Source organism: Camelus ferus, chromosome 16 (genome assembly GCF_009834535.1).
Source record: "Camelus ferus isolate YT-003-E chromosome 16, BCGSAC_Cfer_1.0, whole genome shotgun sequence".
Lineage (NCBI taxonomy): Eukaryota > Metazoa > Chordata > Mammalia > Artiodactyla > Camelidae > Camelus > Camelus ferus.
In genome coordinates this window covers 15039390-15067344 of record NC_045711.1, presented here as the reverse complement: position 1 = coordinate 15067344, position 27955 = coordinate 15039390, and the positions used below count along the sequence as shown (strand labels likewise).

The 27955-nt window shown below is 50.4% G+C and overlaps 1 protein-coding gene and 1 non-coding gene across 2 annotated transcripts in view; both read right to left on the bottom strand.

The window, feature by feature from the left end:
* DNAH9 (dynein axonemal heavy chain 9) overlaps nucleotides 1-27955 on the bottom strand; it is a 266848-nt gene that overhangs the window by 33013 nt on the left and 205880 nt on the right. Inside the window, 11 exon segments of the mRNA XM_032498821.1 lie at nucleotides 2054-2202; nucleotides 4320-4513; nucleotides 11343-11465; nucleotides 13140-13310; nucleotides 15152-15292; nucleotides 16522-16686; nucleotides 18547-18751; nucleotides 19727-19849; nucleotides 21419-21654; nucleotides 25637-25825; nucleotides 27822-27941. Coding sequence (XP_032354712.1) covers nucleotides 2054-2202; nucleotides 4320-4513; nucleotides 11343-11465; nucleotides 13140-13310; nucleotides 15152-15292; nucleotides 16522-16686; nucleotides 18547-18751; nucleotides 19727-19849; nucleotides 21419-21654; nucleotides 25637-25825; nucleotides 27822-27941 — 1816 coding nt within the window.
* TRNAP-AGG lies at nucleotides 22345-22416 on the bottom strand. The gene has a single exon. It is a non-coding gene; the product is annotated as a tRNA-Pro (tRNA).

Below are 27955 nucleotides of genomic sequence, written 5' to 3'. Positions count from 1 at the left end.
TTTTAAATTAGTTATTATTGGTATTTAAAAAAAATGCTATTTGAACTTTTTAAGAGATTGCAAAAACGTACATTAAATTAGTTAATAAGATAATTCTCTTCCTTATACAGATCCTATTCTTTACAGCCACATACCAGGCATATGGTGCACATTCCTCTCACTGCATACAGAATAACAGACTGCTTGTGGTGGTGTATTACGTGGTCTGGATTCTTACCTATAAGGATCTGGCTCGATAAAAACTCATTGAGTCTTTTTTTTTCACTTTTTGTTAAACAGATGAAGTAATTTTTTAAAAAGAGTTTTAAAAATTGATGTAGTTGATTTACAATGTTGTGTTAGTTTCTGATGTACAGCATAGTGATTCAGTTACACACATACATATTCTTTTTCATTATAGGCTATTACAAGATATTGAATAGAGTTCCCTGTGCTGTACAGTGGGACCTTGTTTTTTCATCTGTGTTATATAAAGTAGTGTGTATCTGCTAATCCCAAATTCCTCATTTGTCTTTCCCTTACTACTTTCCCTTTTGGTAACCATAAGCTTGTTTTCTATGTATGGGAGTCTGTTTCTGTTCTGTAAATTTCATTTGTCTCATTTTTATTCAGATTCCACATAGAAGTGATATCATACGGTATTTGTCTTTCTCTGTCTGACCTACTTAACTTAGTATGATAATCTTGGTATGATAATCTCTAGGTCCATCCATATTGCTGCAAATGGCATTCTTTCATTCTTTTTTATGGCTGAGTAGTGTTCCATTGCATATATCTATACCACATCTTCTTTATTCAGTCATCTGTGGATGGACATTTAGGTTGCTCCCACGTCTTGGCTACTGTAAATAGTGCTGCTATAAACATTGGGGTGCGTGTGTCTTTTTGAATTAGAGTTTTCCCATTGAGTCTTTACTTAACTTTGTAACATGCTATAGTTTTGCTAGTTTTACAGTTTTGATGAGTCATTCATCTGCTCACTCCTTCATTTAACTTTTGCTTACAGAGTGCCTACAACATGGACAGCACAGTGCCTGAGACTGGGGGCACAGTGGTGGAAAGGACAGCTATTCCCAAGGAGCTCTCACACTCACGTGAAGACACCACAGTCACTAGACAATTACAGTGTGATACACAGATAGAAGGACGCTCTGGGAGCACATGGGAGGGAAACCTAGTACCCTGGAAGTCAAGGAGGGGTTCCTGGAGGAGGTGGCATGGAAATTCACGTCTGAAGGATGAGTAGAAGGTAGTCTGGTGAAGGCGATGCCAGAGGACAAACTGAGTGCTTGGGAGAATGTAATGGCTTCCACATAGAGAGAGAAAGAAGGAGTAGGGAAATGCAGGCAGAATAACGAGCTCCCAAGGATGTCCGTGTATGAATTCCCAGAATCTGTGAATACATGTGAGTGCACACAGCAAAATGAACCCTACAAGGTGCGATTAAATTAAAGACCCCGTGCTGGGGAGATTATCCTGGGTTACATGAATGGGCCTGATATAATCATGGGGTCCTTATGGGAAAAAGAGGGAGACAATAAGGCCCTTTGTGACCTCTGACCTCCAGAACTGTAAAATAATCACGAGGGCTGTTTGAAGCCTCTGAGTTTGTGATAGTTTGCTCCAGCAGCAACAGGAAACTAATAATGTTGAGGAGGCTGCAGAAGAAGGGAGGGGCTGGAGGGCGAAGCTCCCTGTAAGGCACGCTGAGGAGTCTGGACTTTATCGTGAAGGCAAGAGGAGCCTGTGAAAGATCGGACTTTTACTTCAGAACCACTGCTCCAGCTATGGTAGGGGAAAGGTGGGTGAGTGCGTGGTGGGACAAGGTCTCCTCATGCACCATCTGCTGTGGATTCCATCTTATAGCCCAGAGCAGACCTCCCTCTGGCCATGATCCCCTGGTGCTGGGTCAGCAATGACTCTGATTTCTGTATGGTTAGCAAATATCGAGCATCGTAAAATGAGCCTTGAATCAGGGAAAGAGAAACCGCCAGACGCAGGTGACAGTGCATGGGGCTGGCGCAGGCTTGGCTCCGGGATGAGGTTTTCTCACCTTGATTTTCCACATCCTTCAGTGGGTCCACCCCCGGAGACAGGATAAAAAACATGGGAGTGGCTGGTCCCGATTCTTCGAAAGACGTTGCAAAGTCTAGTGCTCTTCCCACCACGTATTTGCTTCCTAACGTCTCCTCAATAAAATCTCTGCCAGAAAAACAAAGGCACGTGTCTGTACATCAGTCACAGAATAAGAACATTTGAGAAACAGAGGTTCCTGTCACCGAAGGATGTACTCAAGGTCACGGGCTTGGTAGCCAGCCTCAGCACGAGGACCAACACCACACACCACTCACTGATGAAGTGAACACCTAAGACCTGTGTTTAGTTGTGCACCTGCTCCCCCAGATCAGGGCTCCTTCTGCATCCCTCCATCCAGGCCACCTCCAACTCCTCCGTGAAGCCTGGATGTCCTGTTACATCACCACCCTCTCTCAGAAGACTGCAAGGAGCAATGCTTCCGAAAGCTTGCAGGCAGCTAAGAACCACTCACTTCGTCGCCCGATGACCCTCTGTCCCCATCCACGATTTAAGGTCCCCAGGCACCTCTCCCCTTACGCTCTCTCCTGCTCTGTGCTTCCTTTCATTTCACGCCACTTACCAACGCTCCTTTTCCGTGTCCATTTCACGCTGTGCAGAACCTTCCAGCTGCAACCACTTACTGACCTTGTGGCCCGCCTCTTGGCCGTCACTCTCCTCCAAGGACACTTTTTCCCTGTAGCTGCCTCAGCTGGGCTCATCCTCCTACACTTGCCACGTCTCAGGACTGGGTGGTGGATCACGGTCCTGCTCACAGGTGACAATGACTTCTAAATCTTTACGTCCCCGCTCCTGTGGCTCCACTGAGGCTCATGTGCCCTGGCTGTGTCCCCCACGACCCCTGCACATCAGTGTCATCTACGACTCCTTTGGTCACCGTACTCATTCACTGATCACGTGGACTCTTGGCTCAGGGACTGTCACTCCACCAGCCTGAGTGACACCAGCATCACGTGGACAATCCAGATTCTCAACAATCTTCATTTCGTCCCCACATCAACCACCTGATTCCTTGGCCAAACCCTCAACCTTGTCTTTACTTGGAAACCTTTTCTATGTCTGAAACCATAAATGGAAACACCCCACCAAAACCTTCTCTCCTTACGGTTCTTTTTAGTCATCTACCCTTACTTCACTTATTCTTTGCCTTTATTGATGCCACAAATGCAGGATTTTCAGTATCTTGGCCTCCCTGTTTTTTTTTAAACAGTCCCCTTTTTCTTGTCACTACAAGTCTTATTCAATCCAGCATATACTCGATGGCCTGTAACTTCTTTTTTAAAAAGAACTTTCTTGAGATACAATTGACGTATCATAAAATTCACTCATTTTAATATACTATTTAATACTTTTTAATAAGTTCACAGAATTGTATGCTCTTCATCATAATCCAGTTTTAGAACATTTAAATCCTGCCAATAAGACTTCTCACGCCTATTTAGGTAATTCCTGTTCCTACCCTCCAGCCCCAGACTAATCACTGTCTCTCCAGACTGCCTGGCCTATGACTTCGAATCATTCTCTTGCCAATACCTCAGACCTCCCTAACTCTTATTCCAACACACCAACTTGGAACGACCCATGCTCCGGATCAGCTTAACTCTGAATCTACCCCAGGGCTGTTGGATGTGCTGCAGAAGACCATTCAATGGTGCGGACTGTGCCATACAAACACAGGGTCTTAACAGGTGGGCCCTCAGTGCCACTGGGAACCCTTTGAGTTCCCCTGGTCAGCCTTCTTCCATTTTTCACAGGTCCTATTTCATGCCTTCTGCACTCTCCTCAAATCTTCAACCCTGCCACTTCACCTTGTCACACAAACGCAACGATAGTCTTGCTTCCTATTTCTCAGAGCAAACAGAAGTCATCAGACAAAATCCTCAACTACAGCCACACCCATCTCTCTCTCTTTCTTCTTTGTGATGAAAAGGATGTTCTTCCTGCCAAGAATAAGCCTTCCCTCTGTTCTCTGGGTCCCACCGTCTCCTGCCACCTTGGATGGATCAGTATCCTTCCCGATGCTGGTACTGATGAGTACCTGTTTCCAAACGGTTCGCTTAGTTATGAAGAAAATACGTGGAGGAGACAGAGCAATGGGCCTCATGGGATTCTGGACGTTGGTACAAAGGCCCCCATTACTATAAACGCGTGGCCCATGCACGCAGACTGGGGAGCGTGGCCACGCGGAGACTGGCCCGCCCGCCCGCCCCCACGTCCGCGCCTACCGCAGGGCGTAGGTCATCCGGTCGGGCCGCAGGGCTCTCAGCACGCAGAGGCGCTGCAGGGCTGTCTTGCTCTTCCACTCCTGGGGGAGCTTCTCCTTCTCAGGACATTCTGATTCCACAAACTTCTTCCAGGTCTTGGCAGATCCCTCAATGTCCCGATCCAGATTACAGAATTCTTCCATTGAGGAAAGTGCCTGAAAATTTTCAAGGAATTTTGCTCTGACATGCAATTTCTCCAGAAAGCTGTCATTTACATAGGGTAGGGGGGCAAGATGGTGTTACAGACATAACTCTGTCTTATTTATATCTTTCCTGGAGACCTGTGTCTTCCCCCAGGTGAATGCAAGGAAGAGCAAGGGTTTTGATCAGCTCGCCTTCAGTAAACTGCCCCCTTAGTACGCAAGGTTAGCAAATAAGGTGCCTGGCATACAATCAGCAGGAGAGCCTGGGCAGCCGCTGCCCGGAGGGCCCCGCAGGGAGAGAGGGACAGAGGGGATGCGTGACTGTCCTGGTTATGGAGCCGGGACCCCTGTGTCTCTGGCTCCTCCCTTTCCTTCCTGTACTCATGCTGCCAGCAACGCCTGTCAGTTTCTCTCTCAAAGTGTCTCTAGGATCATTTGTCTTTGTGATAATGCCAACTCTAAAATTTCCATGTGTCGCCTGCTTCCATAAGGATTAAGTCCAAATGCATAGCCTGTGAATTAAATCTCCTCATTTCGGGCTTCCCCCCAATCCGCCCGGTCAGCCAGGTGGCCTCCTGCCGTCCTACTCTGTCCTCGTGGGCCTGCCCTCGGCCCTGGAAGAGTGCCCACCCCAGTGCCTCATTCACACCACTGTCACCGTGAGAGGTCCTGTTTTCTTCTCCACCAGCTTCCACTCCTTTCTTTCCTTGTGCTGGTCATGATTGTGTGTTAAGGTTCCATAAGCTGTTAAAGTCCTGTCCAAAGTCAGTGAACGCCCCCACGTCCGTCATCTCCAACCCAGAACCCACAGCCCTCCCAACCCTTCCTTTGTGGACCATTCAGAACTGCTCACTGAGTTGGCTGATGTCTTTAATAAAGAGACGGACTCACTTTTTGGCTGTTTGACTGCTGATCGCTTTTCAGCGCACCCCTCCCCCTCCCTCTTCAGCTCCACATCAGGGGCAAGCTGACAGGGAGGCCTGGCTCCTCCCCGCTTTGGTGCTGGGAGGAGGTTGTGCCACGCCAGCCCCTGCCTCCCCTCCCCCAACTCCCATACAAGCCCCGGGCTTCCTGGCTCTCTCAAGCCATTTTCAGACTGCTTGGAGCTCCCCTGCTCCGCCCAGAAAGTCTCACAATGTGAGTAACAGACTTTCTCTACCCTCCAGGTACATGCGAGGCTTCATCAGTCTGGACAGCGGCGCCGCATTTTGGGCGGGGGTCCGTCCTGTTTCTTCAGAGGGCTCCATAATCACCACTCAACTCAGACACCCGGTCACCTGCAGCCGTTCCAGGACTGCCCAGCTCTGCCTGTGTGTCTGTTCTCTCCAACGAGATTAAAAGACTGTGTCCAAAGCACCCACCACAGTGCCATGAATTTTAAGGAACTTGTACATTCTAGTTATTTGAGATCATTCATTCATTCATTCATTTGATATTTACTGGATGCTGACGACATGCCAGGTACTTGGGAATACAAAGATGAACAAAAACACACAGGTTTTCGAGGAGCTTACCATCCCAAGTTCAAGAGAAAGCGATGAGGGAGGACTTAGTAGGCGTGTAGAATTCTGCCCGGCAGAGAGAGAGGCAGAGAGGAGGGAAGGGCATTTTACCGGGAAAGACCTACAGGAGCCAAAGTCCGGAGTAGGGAGAGCGTGGGGCCTGATGCGTCAGGGTGACTGCGTGGAGGAGTCTGAAGCGCGACAAGGAGAAGGTCGGGCTGGAGAAGGACACAGACACATGACCTGGGCTCGTCCTGGCTCTTCTCCCACGTGGACAACACGTCCTGTCTTTATGTGCCTCTTCAGGTGGGCTCCGTGGCCTGCAGTCTTCACCCTGACCGCGAAGAGCAGGGAACACACCTGCCACTCTCGTGAGAAGCGGCGCGGAGTGGTGTGTGGGCGGCGGAGGGGGCGCCAGGGGGCGCCAGGGGGCGAGAGTGGCTTGGAGTCCGTTTTCAAACCCTTGTGGGCTTTGATTTTCTCATTTGGAAAATGAGGCTGAGTCATCATTGTCCACGTGGTCCACGCTCTAACGCAGATGCGAGCGCTCTGCCGACTGCCGAGCCCCTCCCGGTGCTTTCCGGAAGCTCTTCTAGCTACCGAATTGCAGTCGCTGGTGTGCTAGTCTGTCACTCCCGCAAGACCGAGAGTTCCCTGCGGGCAAGAGCTTTCTGAGCCATCTTTGTGTGCCTTGGGCCTAGGGGCGGCCAGCACTTCCGAAACGCTCCATTAATAAAGTTTGACAGCTGGGCAGCCAGCAGGAGGACCCTTGACAGGCTAAGCAATGCTGCAGCCGCGGTAATTATTTCTCTCTGTGCCGAGGAATGAACCCTCATCTTCTTTTCAGAGGCATTTTAGCCCCTCTTCCCAGCTTGTGTCGCCATTAACCCTCCTGCAGTCCCATTACCCCCTCTGGTGTCACCACAAAACTGCGGAAATTACACCATGATCAGGGCTCCCAGCTGCCATGGCTGCATCTGAAACCCGCTTTCTTGAGGCTCTGGGTTGAACACAATTGCAACATTTAATCTTCCAAATGAGGGAAAGGGATTTCTAGCCTTCTAATAAGCTAAATGGAAATGACTAATTAACCTAATTACATCGGATGGTGCAGCAAAGTACAGCTGTGCTAAATGGGCATCCGGAGGAGGAGTGAGGGCCCTTTCCAAAGGCTAACAGCGCCGTGCACTGCTGATGAGATTTTCCAGTGAAGGACAGAACATGCCCATCACCTTAAACTTCAACATTTGATGAGACTTTATAAATCCTTACAGAGGCTACGAATAAAAGCAGTGTTTTATTACAGAGTTCATTCATTACCTGCTCATTAGTTCTTCTGGGGAGACAAGACAATCAATCTTCCTCATCAGACTGGATGTTTTTAAAATATTTTGTTTTATCATGTCCCATTCAATTGTACTTTTGTTTCTTTAGGCAAAAATCCAACCGAACACTTAAAAAGAGTACTCGTCAAAGGCACAGCACCAGGCACGCACTCTGCGTGGTGTGGCACCTGCTCACGGCCCGGATGCGCCTGGTTTGATGGGGCTGGACTGTGCGGCTCCACATAACAAAACTCAGAGAGAGAGAAATAGAGCTTCACTTGTTCGCAAAAGCCTTTGAACAGCCAGATGAGCTTTGCCCACAAAACAAAGCAGAAAAGCAGAGTGAAGCAAAGCAAAGCAAACAATCCATTTTGTGAGAAGAGGAAAGAAACCAAATTGCACAGTAGCTTTTGAATTGAGCTCCGTAAATTGAAAGCAGTAAAGAGCGCTTTTGAATCACTTCCTCTCTATGGCTTTTGCTGCAGAGGGCTTTAGGGGACAAGGCAGAGAAAGACAACTGGACGCGGCCCAACTGGGCGACTCACAGTTCCTCAAAGTTCTTCCTTCCTTGGGCAGACTCCATCAGGCACGACCCTGTCAGCCGCAGTGTATGTATACCTTACAGGCGGGAAATTAATAATCGTAACTGTGGGAAGCGGATCGTGTCCCCCCAGAAGGTATGTTAAAGAGCTAACCTCCCAGATTTGCGAAGGGGACCTTATTTGGAAGCAGGCTCTTTGCAGATGTGATCAAGTCAAGATGAGGTCAGTAGGGTGGGCCCTGATCCAAGATGACTGATGTTCTTATGAGAAGAGAAGAGACGCAGAGACACACAGAGGGAGGGTGACCGTGAAAGGACCATGGAGACGGAGGCAGAGGGTGGGGGGAGGCTGCCACAAATCAAGGAATGTCTGGAGATACCAGAGGCTGGAAGAGGCAAGAAAGGATCTTCTTGAGGTTTTAGGGGGGAGCATAACCTGCTAACACCTTAATTTCAGACGTCTAGCCTCCAAGACTCTGAGGGGATAAATGTCTGTTTTAAGCCACCCGGCTCGTGGCGCTTTGTTAAGGCAGTGCTGGGAGACAGATACAGCGGCCACAACCACGACCACAATCAGCTTCCACTGACTGGGCGTTGATGTGTCCACAGAGCCCTGTGAGGAAGGTGTGGGGGGAGCCATCCTGCAAATAAGGAAACAATGTCTCAGACCACATGTCACAGACCACACACACTCAAACTTGAACTTACACCCAGGGATGTCTTGACTCCAGAGCCTGTGTTCACTAGTTCCTGTCCATTGCTGCTCCAGTTCTGCAAATGGGCTCATTCAGAAGTGCTTTCCAGAATTTATCTCCCATAAGGGCGTCAGACTGTGAGTCATTATCCTCACACTCTGGGGCTGTACGGTCCAGCAAGGCAGCACCGACCACTGTGAGTACTGAGCTAATGAAACATGGCCATTGTGACTGCAACACAGGATTTTTATTTGTATTTACTTTTAATTATTTTAAAATTTAAGTTTAGAAACTGGAATTTGCTTTAGTAATTTGAGAACCATTAAATAAGCTTGAAACAATTTGGGTATATGAATCAACTCTTTTAACTCTAAATTTTATAAAATCTAAATTCAAATCAAGTATTTCTGATGAAGATTTAGTATCTGAATTGAGATGTGCTGTAAGGGAATACACATCAGAATTCAGATTTATTACAAAAAAGTGAAATATCTCATTAATGATTTTTGTAGCAACTACATATTAAAATGGTAATATTTTGGCCATATTAGGTTAAAGAAAATACATTATTAAAATTTCTTTCATTCATTTAATTTTATATTTTTTTCATTTTGCATTTTTAATGTGGCTAATAGAAAAATTTAAATGACGTGTGACATGCATTACATTTCTTTTGGACAGTGCTGATCTAGAGTGTGTCTCTTCATTCATGTCTTGTCTTATGTAGCCTTGAAAGGCCGATGGTTTTCCACACAGATGGTCTGCACTTACTGTAATCAGTCTTAGGCATTTTGTAACTTTGTGGTTTTGACTGGTGTCATGAATGGTGCGCCCCCTAGTTTCTCTCTCAACATGTTACTCCCCTTCTCATCTGCCGGATGGGCTTCACAATGATAGATGAAGTTAATATATAAAATTCAAGTCACACCTTTATTATTAAGATTGGCGATTAGCAAACTGCAGCTTTCAGGGACAATCTGGCCCACCACCTGCGTTTGTAAATAAAGTTTTATTGGAACTCAGCCATTTCCACGTGCTTACCTACTGTGTGCAACCCTGGAGGAGCTGAATTGTTGTGATGGAGTCTGGCCCTCAAAGCCTAAACACTTTCTTTGTGGCCCTGTACAGAAAAAGTTTGGTGACTCTTGATTTAGATAATAGCCCTAAAGATGATTAAAAGAAGAGCTACAGACTCTGAAGAAAAAAAAAAAAAGTTAGAAAAACATTTTGGGCAATGGTAGCATGAATGAAATTAGCCTCAAATTTCCCAGGATGACTCCTTTGAAGAGGACAGCATGCATTTAAATGATTAAGTGCTGGGCTTTTGTTATGAAGTAAATCAACTAGAATGGATCTCAAGGGAGTTACCCTGAGTGATGCAGCCAGTCCCCAAAGTTACATACAGTGTAATTCCATTTATATAACATCTTTGAAATGAGAAAATTATACAAATGGAGAACAGATTCGTGGTGGCCAGGCATTAGGGATCGGAGCAGGGAGGCTGTTATGGCTATAACGGGGCGACATATACACCAGATGGAGTTTTCTGGATCTGGACTGTGGTGGTGATTACACAAATCTTCACATGATAAAACTAAACACACACACACACACACATATGCATGAAACACAGGTGAAATGAGAAGACAGTAGCGAACTGTATCAATGTCAACTTCCTGGATGTGATATTATGCAACGGAAATGTTAGACGGGACTCTGGGGGAAATGAGGTACAAAGGATAATCTCTTATTTCTTATAATCATTATCTCAAAAAAAATCAGTAAAAAATAGAATTATGAGAGACAGAGCCAATCATATTACTCCAGACTCAGACTTCTTCCTGGTACCAAACACGTATGAAAGACAACAAACGCAAGATCATAAATGAGATTCGTTTTGTGCCGATGCTGGTCCTCACACCTGCCGGGGGCTCATCTCGGTGGGGACTGGGCAGCTGCTCACCTGGGGAGCAAGTCTGGACTCTGGGGCTGGTGTTCACCCAGTGCACGCTTACTGCTCAGCACCACGTCAGGCCCTGTGAATGCAGGCACGGTCCCTGCTGAAAGGGCCCACAGTGGTGATCTAGTCAATGTTCACAGAATCCAACTAAACTAAGCTGAATAACAAGGCGGAAAAAAAAAACCCTGGCTTTACCACCAGACAGACCAGAACTCAACTCCCGGATGTGCTACTTAAAAGAGGCATGACCTCAGTTTCCTGATACGTTAAATGGGAACAAATAATACCTGTTGCCCAGGTGACCATGAGAATACAGTAAGGTAATGCACTTCTAAGGTGTTCAATAAATGTGAGCCCTTATTAACGGCTGAGAATCCCAGGCTGGAGTGAGTCCCCTGCCTTGAGGCTGTCACGATTCCCATGGAGACGGATGCCTGGGCAGAGCCCTGGCATCTGCCCGTTTCGTGGAAGTGCCAGCGCAGCCTCTGCACCCAGCCCAGGGCCCCGCAGAGGAGCCCGCGCCCCAGCCCCGTGCGTGGCAGCCGAGTCAGAGACACCCACAGGATGCTGCTGTTCCCTTGCATCCCGGAGGCAGAGCCCTCAGATGAGCACGCACCTGCTCCTCCTCTGCCAGGCCTTCCCAGGAGGCCCGGGAAGGGGAGCTCTGCTGTAGGGGTGCAGGCCGAGGGGCGCACTGATGTTAACACAGCTCATGGTGAGCCCCCACAAGAGTCCTGCTGACTTCCTGGGACAAGTGCCAGGAGAGAACTCCAGGAGAGGAGGACTTGACTTTTTGTTCCCTAGGGACTGGCACTGACCTTGATGCCACCCCAGGCCTGACGGGAGAGGAACTCCACGGGACTGGGGATGCCTGTCTGCACTGGAGAGCGAAGCAGAAAATCCAGCTCTGCTGCACCGACTTCCTGGTTCATGAGGAGAATCTGCAATGTGGAAAGACAGCACTGATTTCTTTAGCTGGTGGCAGTCACAGGGTCCTGGAGACCTTCAGGGTTGTCACTCAGCATCATGATGGCTCCTTCTAACACTAGAGCTTGCCCATCAGTTTTGGTTTTTGAAAGAGAGGGGAGTGGGACAAAGTGCGTATCTGTGCAGATCGCCTCTGGGTGCCTCTGTCTGCACCCCAGGTATCAGCGTGACCTAAATGCACCCAGTGAATCTTGGTAAGCAAGGGCTTTATGGATCAATCATAAATGCCATGAAGCATATGCCTGCAATCTAACTGAAGAGATGACACACACAGATGAATGTATAGAAGTGCGCATGTGAATCAGCCCCGCTGGCGGGTTTCAGAATAGGGAGTGGCCAGCAAACAGGGGTGGGGGTAGGTCTGACTCAACTTTCTGTAAGGGGTTTTGAATTGGGTTTTGGAGAAGCCAAGAGATGGCAGATTTAGACAGGCTTCCTTGGGGAGGAGGCAGTGGAAAGTGCAGAGGCCCAGGTGGGAGTTATTAAGGGGCGTGCAGGGGAGGTGAAGCATGTGGCTTGGTTAGAGCTAGTAATTCCTGCTGAGAGGCGCTCAGGAGATTGTTCTTCCCCCTGCATAAGGTGTTCTCTGCTGAGAAGTTACAGGTGGGAATACTCACTAAGAAAAAATAATTTGGTTAGTTTGAGGAAAAGTCTTTACGGAGAAAGGCTAGAAATAGCAGATGAGGTGAAGGGGTCCTTGTAAAATGAGGCTGGGTTGTTTATGAGGGTAGAGTGAAAGCCAGGGGTGGAAGCATCTTGGGGTTTAGGGGAAATGAGTGACAGGAGGGAAATTCGTCCACGCTGGGGCTCAAGTCCTTTTGGTGATGGCTGAGCTGCCATCTGGGCTGGAGAGGGGTGTACACAGGGTGAGAGGGATGAGCCACGCTAACACTCCTCCATGAATTTAGGCTTTGAAACAGTCAGCGCAGAAGTGATCGTAGACTACTGGACTGTCAGAATGGGAAGAGGCCTGCAGGATAGTCTAGTCTGTGCTTCTAATTTATATACGGGAAAAAATTCCAATCCTCAATGATTAGAAAGATAATTGTAAGGAAATAAATTTTCATGGTTTTTTGATGGCGAGAATAAGCAGAAGACAAGGGTTTCTCATTAACCGGCAGCCGTGATGCACCCAAGCCCTTGAGAATCAGAGTTCTTAAGGACTTTTCTCAGGCCATGGCTGCTATGGCTATAGAAAGAAATCTGCAATTCCTTATTCGGGGGAAGGTTGGGACACTAACCTTGAAGGTAAATAATGAGGGTTACTCTAACAAAGCTCTTACTGCTTCTCAAAAAGTATCGAGTTATTGGTAGGACCGTCCAGTTTCATCCTCAGCGGTAGTTTGGGTTGAGAGGTAGAGGCTGCTTAAGGGCTACACTGAGGAAGAGCCTAGATCATCCAGGATCCCCAAGGAAAAGCACGATTGATTAAGCGTGTCTGCCACAAGTGGGACAGCGGTGAGGGCAGTGGGTTTGACAGCGGACCTTCTTGTCTGACGCCTCTGCTTAGAGCTCAGGTCTTCACAGACTATGGGAACTGACCTCAAAAAAAGAAAGTTTCTGTACACCTGCTGGTTGGGCACTATAAAATGGCCTGTTTCCTGGGAATTTCTTCAACCCACTCTTACCTGAAAGGTGAGCTGGGCAAGGTAGGTCAGCTTATCACACTCGAAGAGCCCGCGGGTGGTGTGCTGGTACACAGAGAAGGTGATGCTGTCTGTTAGGTTGGCCACTCGTTCCCTGAGGCTCTCGTTGGCAGCAGCCTTCTCCACAGCCTTCCGGAAGACGACACTGAAGGCCTGGGGGCAAGAGGCAGGACACTGGGAGTTCACACAGCTCTCTGCACATGGCTAGTAGTCTTACCTGTGACAGATAGTACAATCTGCCCGTCACAGAAACGTCTTCCCAGCAGAACCTGCCAAGAAGGGACAGTGGCAACAAGAAAACTCTTGTCTTAGTTTGCTCATATAAATGATCACAGTGTCCCAAAGTGGGCAAAGCTATGGGGCACAGAGAGAAAAGCCTACAGTTTTGGTCAGTGAAAAATAAATGTCCAGTGGCCAAAATAATTACATTAAATCCAACAAGTTTTGTTGGAAACAATAACCAGTTATGACTGATGGTTCTCCCCACTAGATTATAAAATTCTTGGTGGCAGAAATCAGTATCTCGTACAACTTTGCTGTTTATAAGAGACCCTTATACATAACAGGCACTCGGAATATTTTAAATCACTTTTCCTTTTGGAAATGATCAGGATATCAGCTGTTGTTTGTTTTTGTTTCTAGTAACTCTGCAGACATTTGATAAATCCACTTACATGTCCTTTCTCTCTCGTGGACCCTTCCTGTAATGGTGGGAGCATAATCTGATTTAGTTACATTGTATGAACTACACATTCAGTTTTTCATTGTTTTAAACTTAGATGTAGACTAATTATAAAGATTAATACTAGGAATGCTGCATTTTGAATGTGACATGAATAGAATGAATCATTAAAGAAAATAAAAATCAAGACACGATCAGAACTTCTCAGTTTTCGGCTGTGCAGACTTCCAGTTTTCCCTCTGTTTTGCTGAACACACATTTCCATGGGCTTCATCTACTTTCCATTTTTCAGGACTAGTCACTGCGGGAGAGTCCAGCTACTCTCAGGACTAGGGACGTGAGCCTGTAGTTACTAGGCTTACAGTGCTAACTTTTATACTATTGTTCCATATTTTATAGTTCTTTCATATGCTGCTTTGACCTGACTAGAATGCCAAGTATTGGATTTCTTTTAAAAACACAAAATATTACAAACGCAGTTCATTTAATCTGCAGAGACTCTGAGTTGTGGGATGGGGTTTGGCTCCAGCTGAATGTGTTCCAGGTCCTGGAGGCCCTCTGATTTCTCAGCCCTACACCTTGGCCTCCAGACAGCAGCTGAGCTTCACAGATGAGGTGTGTGCTGTGTTGTGTGTGTGTGTGTGTGTGTGTCCTCTCTGTTTGTCAGGCTAAACCACAGAAGTTGTTCAGAAATTCTCCCCCACCCCAACGCCTCTCCAGTTCTGGTCTTTAGGAGAAAGCCTTATCACACTCTCAGAGACGTACTTAAAATATATAGGTCTTCATTTTTTCATGACCTAGATAAGTTTGGTGAGTACTTACAATTTGTTAACGTCTTTGATTTTAGAAATATTTCAGCAACTGTGAAGCAGTAGCTTTGAGGATATTAGGGAAATCAGGAAAGTACCTTAAAGTTGGACCATTACTATGGCCTGCTTTGGTTTTAACTGATACAAATGACACGCACATTTGATCACCCCTTTGATATTTTAAGCTCTTTGGGGGCAGGGGTCACTTCTGGTATTTCTTGGTGTCCTCTTCCACATGTGCAGCAAGCGGTGTGCCTGCTCTATGTCACGTGCACTGACTGAGCAACAGAGGCCAACACCTGCCGTGGCATCGCCTTCAGCTCCGGCCAGATCACTGAGCCCCAAGCACTGAGTCATATTAGATAGGGCAGTGTAGCTGTTCTCCTGAGTCTGATCTTAAGGATCTAACGAAGTACATGGACAGGCTCTCATGGAGGGAGAGCCATGCTGGCTGTGCTATGCTGCTTTATTGGGATTATGCAAAATCTCCAGGTGTGAGTCACCTTGAGCGAAAACTGGTACATTGGGTGGATCCTGCTGAGGTCACTCATGACGAAGTAGAGCAGAGAGGCTCGGGCGGCGGCTGGCCGATAGTGCTCCCGGGCCTCGTTGAGCTCCACTTCGGTCACCTTGGCCTCCTGCACCTGTTAGAAAAATAAGCAGCGGTCCATTACTCAACAAAGGGCTTCATACAATGCCTGGCACACAGCAGACACTCAGTAATTGTTCTTCGATGTGAAAGAGAAGGGTAAAGAAAGAAGACAGGAGGAAGCAGGGAGAAGAGACAGACACGGTCGATTCCGTCTCTGACCTTCGCCTCTGTGTGCATTGGGGTCTGTTTCCCCATCTCTCCTGCCCAAGGCAGTGGAACTTCTGCTGTGAGTGTTTCACAGACTCCGCACGCCCCTCTCTAGAGACACGGAGGCGATGAGAACCCGCAGTAAAGCCTGGTGGTCACACAGCAGTCGTGGAGACAAGGCTGCACCTTCCTCCTTTCAGCTGCTCACTCCAACCTTAGCTGTCTGTTATCCCAGCATGGGTATGACCTGGTTTACCTGCCTTCCCATCATTCCTTTTCATTTTTCCTAACTTGTCCCCACCTGGAACAAACCCTTTTTTCTCATATTTGGAGAAATCCCGGTATCTGGACAATAAAGGTATTCCTTCAAAGGTGTATTGCTCCCGGGCACTGTTAACAGACAAGCAGACCCTGCTCAGAACCAGCATCTGAGTTACTCCCCTGGTCCGAGCACAGGCCTGATAACCTGAAAGGGCCTGCGCCGGTTCCACAGTCTGCTGGGGAGCGTGAGGGGCGGGCCTCACCAGTCCTGGCTCCCAGCCCCACAGTGGGGAGGAAAGGTCTCCCAACAGCTGTGAAATGAAGGAGGGGACTATATACTAAGCCGTTTTGCAGGGTGATGCCGTTTTTTGAGAGCTGAGATTCCTGGGAGTCACTGAAGTTTTCTCATTAGAACCAGACCTGTGGGATCTCTGTAGGCTGTGGGTTTTCTCAGGCCTGCACCTGTCAAGTTGTACAACAGTGTGATTCCTCAGCTTCAGGGCGATTCCACAGACTCTCAGATCCATTTGGCTCGGGTGAGCACCCCTGTACGGAACACGAGGCCCCGCACAGACGTTAAGTGCTCGTCAACCACTGGTGGAGTCGAGCTGCCCAGGGCATCTCCCAGGAGGTGGGGGCTCCGCCATGCAGGATGAGGCAGGCACTTCAGGAATCCTCCTAGCTGGATTTTCCAGAAGAAACTTAGGAAGATGGCAGAGCCACATGTTGCACTGATTTCTTTTTTTCCTTGCAGTTGGACTCAGGGACCAGGAGGAGGGCCTCTGCCTCCCAGCCCTGGCTGCCAGGCCTTACCTTTTTCTCAATTTCTGCAGCAGTCTGCTTGGTGACCTCAAGGCTCTCCACCAAGGCCGTTTCTCCCAGGAAGTTCCCGGAGGCTGAGGAGAGGCGGGAGAGCAGGTTGTCTTCTAACGTTTTGAGGGTGATTTTGAACCCATTCTGCTGCTTCGTGAGATCTGACTGCAAGTATCAAAGAAGGGAGAGTCAGGTATAGGAGCCCAGAGCATCCTGTTCTTGGGGTCAGCTGAATACATAAAGGATTATGGGGCTGGCGTCCCTTCCCTTAGGGATAGCAAACTGGAGGGAGGAGATCAGAGTGCCTGGGACGGCGAGCAGGTGAGTTCAGCAGATGAACTGAATCCCAGTGGCGCCAATTACCAGTCACATGACCCTGGGCTGTGTTTCCCCTTAATACTTCAGTAACCTCAGCTGGGTTAACCCTGTCCCTGTGCATGTGGGTGCTCTGCAGTGCATGACACAGTGCTGGTACACGGTCAGGTCACTAAATGGAACTTATTTCTGGGACTAGTTAGAGGGTAGGGTCAAGTTTGAGCTCTCTGAAGGGTTCTCTCCACCACCACTTAACTGCCCCTAAAGGGAAGAGCTCTCCTACAGATGGCCTTAAAAAGACAACTAGAAACTGTTCTATACGGTTTGGACAAGAGCATCCCTGGACTGGGGCATTGGTATCCAAGCAAAGCTTGAATATTTTTGTGGCGGGTGTAATTAGGTTTATTTATTTATTTTTAATGGAGGTGCTGGGGATTGAACCCTGGACCCTAGGCATGCTAAGCATGAGCTCTGCCACTGAGCTCTACCCTGCCCTCCTCAAGCAGCTCCTGCCTCATCTCCCCTTTCTGATGGTTAGACTCCTTACCCTAAAGCAGCTGGGCGCTCTCGCTCTCTTTTTGGGGTGGGGGATGGGGGGCCCACGTGTAACTTTGGGCAGCCGTGGTTTCTTTGCTCTTGTACAGCCTGGGATTATTGCTTTTGGGTTTGTGGCAAGAACAATTTTCCTCTCGGAGGCTCCAGTCACAACCACCCCGGCCTATCTTCTGTCTCCTAAGAACACGTGACTCCATCCTCCCCGACAGCCAGGACACACTCTTCTCTCTGCAGGAGCGCTCTGTGCTGGAAGCTCTCAGATTGTTTAGGAATCAGCTCATGTCACCTCCTCATAGAACCTTGTTTTGATCTCCCAAGTCTAAGCCCCCTGGCTCTCTAACATCGCCCTGCTTTTATAATCTAATCATGTCTTAGGAGAGGGTGACAAAGGATACAGCTTGCTGTGGACAAAACTGTGCCCCCACAAATTCCTATGTTGGAGCCCTAACCCCCCATGCGACTGTGCTGGAGGTGGGGCCTCTAAGGTTAAATGAGGTCATGAGGATGGGGTCCTCGTGGTGGGATTCGTGTGCTTATAAGCAGAGATACCAGAGAGCGTGCTCTCTCTGCACACAAGGAAGAGGTCTGAGAGCACATGGTGAGACAGCAGCCGCCTACAAGCCAGGAAGAGGGGTCTCTGCAGAAACCAACCACGCCGGCCTCCAATCTCCAACTTTCAGCTTCTGGACTGAGAGAGAAGTGTCTGTTGTTCAAGCCACTTGGTCTACAGTACTTTGTGGCGGCAGCCCAAGCTGACTAAGATTCTATCTATCCTAACGTGGGTGAAGCTGTTTCTGCTGCCCTGGTAGAACTGACCCCACTTAGCTGTGGACTTAGACACGTGAACCTGTGTGACGAGAGTCCCTCACATTGGCCCCAGCATGTCCCCAGACGGCCACGCCTGGCCTGCTCCCGGGTGAGCGTGTGGGTTCCCCTGCTGCCCTGTACCTCCTGTTTCGTGACCTGCTCCATCCTGCGTTCCTACCATGGGGCTCCAGGTGGCTAGATGGTGGTGACACTCCTCCAAGCTCTGGCAGAACCCACGCTGCTCAGCTTCTGAAAAAGCAGCCCCCAGCCCTCCCAGAGTGGGGCGCATGGCAGGGGCTGGTGACAGAGCGTCTTCTTCCTCCCCTCCTTGGTGGGTACCCGACGCACCTTCAGCTGCTCCAGGTCTGGCCTCTCCATGCTGACCACGGCGGCCAGCAGCTGGTCCTCCAGGCCGGCCCTGGTCACGGTGAAGTTGATGAGGGTGGCCTGAGCCTGCAGCTCGGGTTGGTAGTGAGGGCTGGCCAGCTTGGTGTGAAGGATGAGCCGGAACTCAGGATTGTACTCACACTCTTTGTCTCCGATTTTAATGAACCTGGAACACAAAGGCTCATGTGAAGGTGGGGTGCCTTGCTTGGAGGTCTGGTCAGGGACAGACCATAGATTTTTCTTTTTTTTGCAAGATCATAGCAAACGTCATCGTATTCAGATGGGCTCCTCCCAAGCGTGTCCAGACTGAGCCCTAGGATCCCCGTTTGCCCTCATGTGGGGAGCAGGGGTGGAGGGTGACAGACTTTCTCCCACAGTCACCACGTTTGATTTTGCAGGCACGGCTGGAGGGAGAGCCGGTGGTCACTCTGCGGCCGCATAGATTAGCACATCATGAAACAGTTCCAGCAGATGGCGGTAAAGCGTTTGCAGGGAAGGGCACCTTTCTTGCACAAAGGCGACTTACGGGGTAGCAGTAGGGCCTACATTTTCTCTTGGCTGATGAAGCATCGCTTCTATGGGTGGAAATGGCTAATTAAGTGAATAAGCACACCCGAAGGATATGCGAAGGTGAGCGACGGCCTGGGCGGTGGGTGAGGCTCCCGAGTCCACGCAGCCCTTCCTGACAGCTGTCCCTCCCTTCCCCCCCTCCTCCCCCTCCTCCTCCTGGCAGACCCTTGCTGAGCCCTGGTCAGCGACCAGCACCCAAAGCAACACAGGCTCATCCAATCGACAGAGTTGAGTTCTCAGAACTCAGATGACTGGTTTCAATAAAACGCTCACGGTTAGAAGTCAGCCTGCTTTTTGACCGCTTTCCCTCTAAAGCTCCTCCAGCTGGTGCACTGTGGCCATTTTGAAGCGAGCTAATGAGTTGGCTGTTGGAAGTTGTTCCAGAAAACTTTCCCTAGGACACCAGGGCAGCTTAATATTCTGCTTCTGGAAGACTGAAAGGTGTGCTTCGGGGGAGCTCTTTGAGGCGAACTGAGGAGAGGACGTTCTCGGAAGAGCAGGTCTGTCCAGGCTCCACCAGGGGCCGTGAACCGGCTCCTCGGAGAGGACCGGCAGTGCAGCTGACTCTCACCGTCCTTTCTTAATGACTTCTCTCCCCAGCAGCGGTCCCAGCACAGGGTCGATGGACTCTTCCAGGTTTTCAATCAGCACCACATCTCCGTCTTCCAGGGCACGCTCTACGGTTTGAAGGTAGCTGAGGAGAAAGTGGGGCAGGTGAGCCTGTGGCAAAGCACAGATTCAGAGGCAATTCAATAAGACAGCCGTGCCTCTGCAGCACAAGGGTAAACTTGGAGACACAGCCCTCTGGGATGACTTCAGTGGCACATTTTTCTCTACTTAAAATGGTATTTAAGTGATCTGATGTATCTTTTAGAAATAGGGACAAACTACAAAATGCAATTTTATTTATTTATTTACTTATTTATTGAGGTACCCTATTTTTTTACTATGATAGACTACTTTGAGACAATAAATGTTACTAAATATAAAACTAAACAATTAAAGGCTGGTATAGTATTATATAAATACAAAAGAGTAAAGACTCTAATAACAATTTAATATAGAGTAAAATGTCATCTCTAATTAATCAGAGAAAAGATGGAGAATTTAATAAATGGTATTGGAACACAGGCTAACTGCTTGAAAAATGAAAATTAGGTCTGTACGTTATAGAGTACCCTAAAATATATTTCAGGTGATTGTATTTCAGTGTAAAAAGAAAACCATAAAAAACCTTAAAAATCTAGGTGAATATTTATATAATTTCTGGAGAGAAAAAAGACTTTTCGAAGCACTGATTTATAGAGGAAATGTGTAACAAACCTTGCCCCCCAAAAAGCTGTAGTATGTCAAACTGCACAAAATTTAAAGGCCAACGACACACTTGGACACATATCCATTCATTCAAGGGAGACTATACTTAACAGTCTTAGCACGTGTTATACACAATGTAATACCCGTATTCAAATACTACACAACAAATCTAGAAGACTGCTCAACAGAAAGGTAGTCAGTGGACTTGAACAGAGAAATAATTACTAGGTGTCAGGCACTATTTTCAGCACTAGAGATGTAAGAATGAGCAAAAAGAACAAACTTCTGCCTAGCACGCAGTTATTGGTCAGTTAGAAAGGAGTATTTTAATCACAGTTTGAAGGGAAGGCGAGGATTAGATGACTGTGGCGGATGACACACTCCGTCATTCCCGTCCCTCGACGTGTGCAGTAACGCCCCACATGGACTCGTGGCTGGACAAAGGGCTCTGAAGGTCTCCTAACTACCTCAGCTGCTAAGCAGCCCTCTGCCAATGTCTGGTGGCCCCTCAGGAGAGAGAGTTTAGGCCTCTTCCATGCGGCTCCGGGGCAGAGGTCGGAGCAACAGTTAGAAGAGAGCTGAGGGAGGCAGCTTTCGGCTGAGTGTGAGAGAGACCTCAAAACACAGCGATGCCTGACAGTGGGAGAGGCTGGGAGGCAGGAAGTATTCCAGGAGAGGCGGGAGGATGAATGCCCCGGGCTGGCGGAGAAAGGACTTGGGGATGGGGTGAGAAGTGATGCATATGATTTCTAACGGGGAAGAAGAGCAGAGACTCAGTACCCAAGCATCTCTCCTTGAGATGGTTCCTGAAATGAGAGGACAAACTCGAGAAGATTCATGGGGGGATCAGGAGCGTAGAAACAATCCACTGGGGTTTAAAACCCACTCATAACATTTTTTTTCCTCAACCTAAGTGGCAAAGTGGGAAGTTTTATGTGCAGCCACCTACCTCTTCTGACCAATCTGGGTGACCCGGAGGGCTGCGCCGTACTTGTTCTTGATCCATTTGATGCCTTGCAGCTGAGGGTCCACCAGGAGCGGCCAGCGCTCGCAGTGGAGGAGGATGGTGGCATTCTCCGTGGACATGCGGTCCGCGGGGAGGCCCTCATTCTGCCAGGCAGCCACGTCGGCATCATCTGTCAGCATCTTCAGGGGATCCAGCATGGGGGTCACTGGGATGGGCACCTGGCGGTGAAGAAATGCCACATGTGCTCAGAGTGGAAGCATGCGCCCTTGGCTGGGATGGACTCCACAGGGGCTCACTCCAAGGATGGACACAACTCCAACAAATGCAAGACCCAAATCCCCCTGAGGAGCGCTTTTCTGTCTGTGTGCTTATTTCTGGAAGCAGGCTTTCCTAAAGTCCTGATAGTCTTTTTATTTATTTTTTCTTGATGGAAGAACAGCAGCAGAAATTCCACCCCTGCGATCCTCTGTTTTTCAGTATGTTCACCTAAACCAAATTTCTGCCACCAATTATTTGTATTTCAGTCAGTAGCCTCCATACTCCTTCACTCACGTTAATAGGTCCCCGCTCTGCTGCACTTCTGTGCGTCCCCAACCGGGCCCCACGCCAGCCCCACTGAGCACCTTCTCCTCTCCTCTCATCACTGTCACCACTTGTGGACCAATGCCCAGCTTGCAAAGGACTGCAGGTGCCCACCTTTCCCCTGCTGCCAACCACCCCCACTTCCCGCCTGCCTGCTGGTGCCCTGGGAGGCCTGGGAGCAAGCCCTCGGCCCTGTCCCCCTGGGAGCCTGTGCCCACCAAACCCTCCCTCTTCTGTCTCTGTTGGCCTCTCTCAGCTCATTTAATTCTTCTACAAGTAATCTTTTTCACTGCAAGCACATATACCTTTGTTGTTGTTGTTGTTAGCGGAGGCACTGGGGATTGAACCCAGGACCCCGTGCATCCTAAGCCCGCATTCTGCCACTGAACTATATCCCCCCACACCCACTTTTTTAAAAATTGGAGTAAAAGTCACATAACTTAACCATTTGAGAGCACACAAGTCAATGGCACAGTCCATTCCCAGTGCTGTGCAACCATCAACTCTGTCTCGTTCCAAAACACTTTCTTCACCCCAAAAGGAAGCCCCGTGTCCATTAGCAGTCCCTCCCCATTCCCTGCTTCCCGCAGTTCCCAGCAACCGCCCGTCTGCTTTCCGTGCCTGTGGATTCACCTATCCTGGACGTTTCACACACACGCTATCATGCGGTGCGTGACCTTTTGTGTCTGCCGCTTTCACTGAGCAGAATGTTTTCGGGGTTCACACGGATGCCCTTGTAACCACACCATCCCTCTCTTCTCTGCAGTGTGTCTTCCCAGTCGCCTGAGGAAACCTCTCCAGGCCATCTCCTTTCCCTATACTCAGATCTGTGAAGGCACCCATGGCCAGTGTTAGACCTTCAAGCAAACCTCAAAAGGGAAAGCAGCCACTGGAGGTTCTCATCCTGGGATCAGAGATGTATTTCAATAGAACTGTTTCCCTTGTGATTGTATGCATTCTACTTCATGCGCTCAGAAACACCACTGTGGGAGGAACCCAGAGTTTTCCCAGACTGCCACAGGGACCCATGGCACAGAGGTGCTCCAGGACCCCAGACCAGCCGGGACAGTCCTGCTCGCGGCCACTGGGATGCTCACCTTCCTTCACGCCGCTAATGATCTCTTCTCAACAATTTCCTTTTTCACAAGTGTTCAAGATGAATAAGAAACAGCCTTATTTTTTGTTTATTTCCCAGTACTGTAACAGCTTTAAAAACACTCTGGCAAAGCATCAGGTGAGTCAGATTTTATGAGCTGAGCTGTGAAGCGAACTGCCACCAGACAGTGGGGGTTTTGTGTTCTAAGGACACACCTACAAGTGGGTTTCGGGGTCCAACCCTTACTGCACGTGGGGACTTCGTGTGCCGACGCTCTTGCAGCTGCTGCTCTGACTCCCAGCTTCTGTCGGGCCGTGGACCCGGTCTTGAGGCTCTCCTCTAGCTCCTGCAAGCGGGGTGGTGGGGAGTGCAGGCTGAGGACTGGGTGAGAACTGAGGGCTGTGAGGGATGTGGAAGTGTCATGATGCACACAGACACCCAGACACCCTGGATAGAGGATCCAGTCAGGAACTAGCGTGAGGGCCGGGGAGTACAATCCACCTACTTACACCAGGAGCGGAGCACACAGGGCCAGGAGGAGAGGAGCACACAGGACCAGGAGGAGAGGAGCACACAGGACCAGGAGGAGAGGAGCACACAGGACCAGGAGGAGAGGAGCACACAGGACCAGGAGGTGAGAAGCACACAGGACCAAGGAGGAGAGGAGCACACAAGACCAAGGAGGTGAGGAGCACACAGGGCCAGGAGGAGAGGAGCAACAGGACCAGGAGGAGAGGAGCACACAGGACCAGGAGGAGAGGAGCAACAGGACCAGGAGGTGAGGAGCACACAGGACCAGGAGGTGAGGAGCACACAAGACCAAGGAGGTGAGGAGCACACAGGACCAGAGAGGAGAGAGCAACAGGACCAGGAGGTGAGGAGCACACAGGGCCAGGAGGAGAGGAGCAACAGGGCCAGGAGGAGAGGAGCACACAGGGCCAGGAGGAGAGGAGCAACAGGACCAGGAGGAGAGGAGCACACAGGCCAGGATGAGAGGAGCACACAGGACCAGGAGGTGAGGAGCACACAGGACCAGGAGGTGAGGAGCACACAGGACCAGGAGGTGAGGAGCACACAGGGCCAGGAGGTGAGGAGCACACAGGGCCAGGAGGTGAGGAGCACACAAGACCAAGGAGGTGAGGAGCACACAGGGCCAGGAGGTGAGGAGCAACAGGGCCAGGAGGAGAGGAGCACACAGGGCCAGGATGAGAGGAGCACACAGGACCAGGAGGTGAGGAGCACACAGGACCAGGAGGTGAGGAGCACACAGGGCCAGGAGGTGAGGAGCACACAGGGCCAGGAGGTGAGGAGCACACAAGACCAAGGAGGTGAGGAGCAACAGGGCCAGGAGGTGAGGAGCACACAGGACCAGGAGGAGAGGAGCACACAGGACCAGGAGGAGAGGAGCACACAGGGCCAGGAGGTGAGGAGCACACAGGGCCAGGAGGAGAGGAGCAACAGGACCAGGAGGAGAGGAGCACACAGGGCCAGGAGGTGAGGAGCACACAGGGCCAGGAGGTGAGGAGCACACAGGACCAGGAGGTGAGGAGCACACAGGACCAGGAGGAGAGGAGCACACAGGACCAAGAAGGTGAGGAGCACACAGGGCCAGGAGGTGAGGAGCACACAGGGCCAGGAGGAGAGGAGCACACAGGACCAGGAGGAGAGGAGCACACAGGACCAGGGAGGTGAGGAGCACACAGGACCAGGAGGAGAGGAGCACACAGGACCAGGAGGTGAGGAGCACACAGGGCCAGGAGGTGAGGAGCACACAGGGCCAGGAGGTGAGGAGCACACAAGACCAAGGAGGTGAGGAGCAACAGGGCCAGGAGGTGAGGAGCACACAGGACCAGGAGGAGAGGAGCACACAGGACCAAGAAGGTGAGGAGCACACAGGGCCAGGAGGTGAGGAGCACACAGGACCAGGAGGAGAGGAGCACACAGGACCAGGAGGAGAGGAGCACACAGGACCAGGGAGGTGAGGAGCACACAGGACCAGGAGGAGAGGAGCACACAGGACCAGGAGGAGAGGAGCACACAGGGTCAGGAGGTGAGGAGCACACAGGGTCAGGAGGTGAGGAGCACACAGGGCCAGGAAGTGAGGCTGCTTTCATAAGGGTGTCTGTGGGTCACGGATGGGCCGTGCAGCTTTGGGGCCCAGTAACGAGGTGCAGCGCAGCATCTGGGGAAGGAGGCCCCCGGGCTCCATTGCTACTATGCAGTTTGGCACAAAAGCAGGAAGGTTGGAGGGAAACACAGGGGCTTTTGCTGCCCCTCGTGTTTTACAGTTTTGAGGAGTGTCCAAAGACAGCCTGGGGGCAGCGGGTGGCCGGGTAGGGACGTGTGGAAAGACACCAGTGCATGTGTCTCCCTCCTGGATCCCAGAGGTCACTGAGGGATGCTCAGGTGGTGGTGGGAGAAGGTCTGCAAGAAGGGACTAAAAGACTGGGGTTATGATTGTCACCTGAGCTCACTGGTCCCCCCAGGCTGGTGTACTCAGGAGAAAGGTAGGCTGTACGTACCTGCAGCTGGCTCAGGTAGGGTCGCCAGGTCCCGTCCATGAGGCTCTGCCGGTACTTCTTCGTAAAGAAGCCAAGGTACGAAATAAAAGCCGTGGAAAGTAAAACGTCTCCACACAGTTTCCTTTCCTGTTGCTTGAAGTCCTGCACAGCTTCTGCCCACCTCACGTTTTCAGAGGCAAGTCCTCCCACCTACCATTTCAAAGGGCAGACGGGGGAAGGCACGTCATCCCGCCGGCCCCAGAGACATGACTCAGCCTCGGAGAAGGCACAGCGCGCACCTCGTGGCAGGAGACGCACAACACGGATTACGTGGCCCTTTGATCAACAGGGGGTTTGTACCCGTTGCAGCAAACACTGCAGGAAACAAGCCCTGTTCTCTGCTCTGCATTCCTCGGGCTGTGGAGAGAGGACAGGTCTGAAGGCAGGCTTCCAGGCCCTGCCCAGGGGCGGAGACCAATACGCCCGCCTCAAAGGACTGTGGAGAGGATTTAGTATGACTCTGTGTGTCCGTCACTTGTACCCTGTCTGGTCTGCAAAGTTAATAGAAAATTATGCACCTCCCTCTTTTCCTCTCCAAATGCTGGGGGTATGAAAATAAATAAAACTAACTGCACTAGAAACAACTCACAGTGGGTGGGGAGATGGACATGGTAATTAAGACCCAGAGCCAGAAGCACTGACACACGGACGTGGACAAAGTAACAAGGCTGCAGAAGGCGTCCTGACTGCACGGCCCACGTCAGCGGGGCGCCCCCCCCCCCCCCCCCGTAGGCATCCTCTCCCGGAGGGGACAGCTTCTTTCTGCGGGGGACTGTTGGGTACTGTTGGGTGAAGCTCGCTTCTGTGCTATGACTTACCCTTTGTTTCCCCTTGAAAGACGGCATCCTACGACGTCAGAGCTGGGAGAGACCCGAGGGACTGGCCCTCCTGCCCAACCCCACCCCATTCTTAGATCACACGGTAAAGACCAGGATGTCCGAGTATCTCATCAGAACCTGCAGGCCGGCAGAGGCAGGGACGGCTTCAGAGCCCACCCCTCCTGAGCCCTAGAGCAGAACATCCCACTGCCTCCTGCGAGGACCAACTCAGGAAAGGCTCCAGCTGGGCAGAGAAGGCCATGCTCAATTCTGGAAACAAGACAGGGAACTGAACGGAAGACAGGCCAGCGGGGAGGTCCTTACTACTTCCTGCACGTCTGCGGAGGAGCTGTCTCTAAACCAAACGCTCAGTGAAAGCGAGCACCGCAAAGCTCTGCAGCAGCAGGTGCCACAGGCAGCGCCCTGGACACACACCTGAGGCACAGCATCTTCCCCGAGCACAGCCCGGTCCCACGACTGTCACGGCTCATTTCCCCCAGACCAGAGAACCTGGCTTTGCTATGAACACAAATGGTTCTACTTCCTTTCATTGGTGAGGAAGGTGCTGTAAAGGCTCTTGGTCGAGGAGAAATCACAACCAGTGGACCAGCTTTGCAGCCTCTTAGCTGATTTATGATGAGAAATGTGAGCCACAGGGGACTGGAAAAGGCTGCAAATCCTGACTCGCCTCTCGTCAGGAGCCGTGTCTCTGCACCCTCTCCCAGGCCTGCGGCTGCCGGGACCAACAGCACACAGCGGGAGGAGGCCGCGCTGGCTTTGGGTCCTGGGCCTTAAGAGAGTGGGACCTTCTGCTACCTCGGAGCACTTGCTCTGGGAGGCCTGAGTCGCCATGTGAGACATCTGACTACCCTGCTGGGGAGACCGAGCTCATGGTCAGAAAAGCTCAGGGTCAGCCATCTGCCTCTTCTGCTCCGTCTCAGCTCCGAGTCCTGCCCACACCCTTACCGCCACACATCGCACAGGTGAGCGCTTCAGAGCCTGCCTATCGAGTGCTAGCTTTGGCCTTCAAGGCTTCTTCTGGCCATGCACATCCATGTAAGCAACTCTCAGAAGAGGCCTGACTGATAGAGCGACGCTCCTCACCGCCCCATGCCCACCCCATCCCTGCAGGAGAGTCTTTGACTAGACCAGGGTGTGTATTCACGCTCTTCTCAGGACTCGGTCCCTGCATCCCAGCACACTGCAATTCCCCCCGACCCCCGTCAAAGCAGCACTCGGCTCTTTCCATGCATCTGTTTTGCACCTTCTGGGCCACCTGACAAGCTCAGCTCCTGTAATTAAAGATCTGCCGTGAGGCTCACACTCACCAGGCGGTTTGCAAGGGAGATGGTGCCTGCGGTCACTTCTGCTTCTTGCTGACATTTGAGTTTGTCCGCTGTTGCTTTCTCAAACTTGGACGTGAGTTTGGCCAGGTTTTCATTAAGGTGCTGTTTAGGAAGGA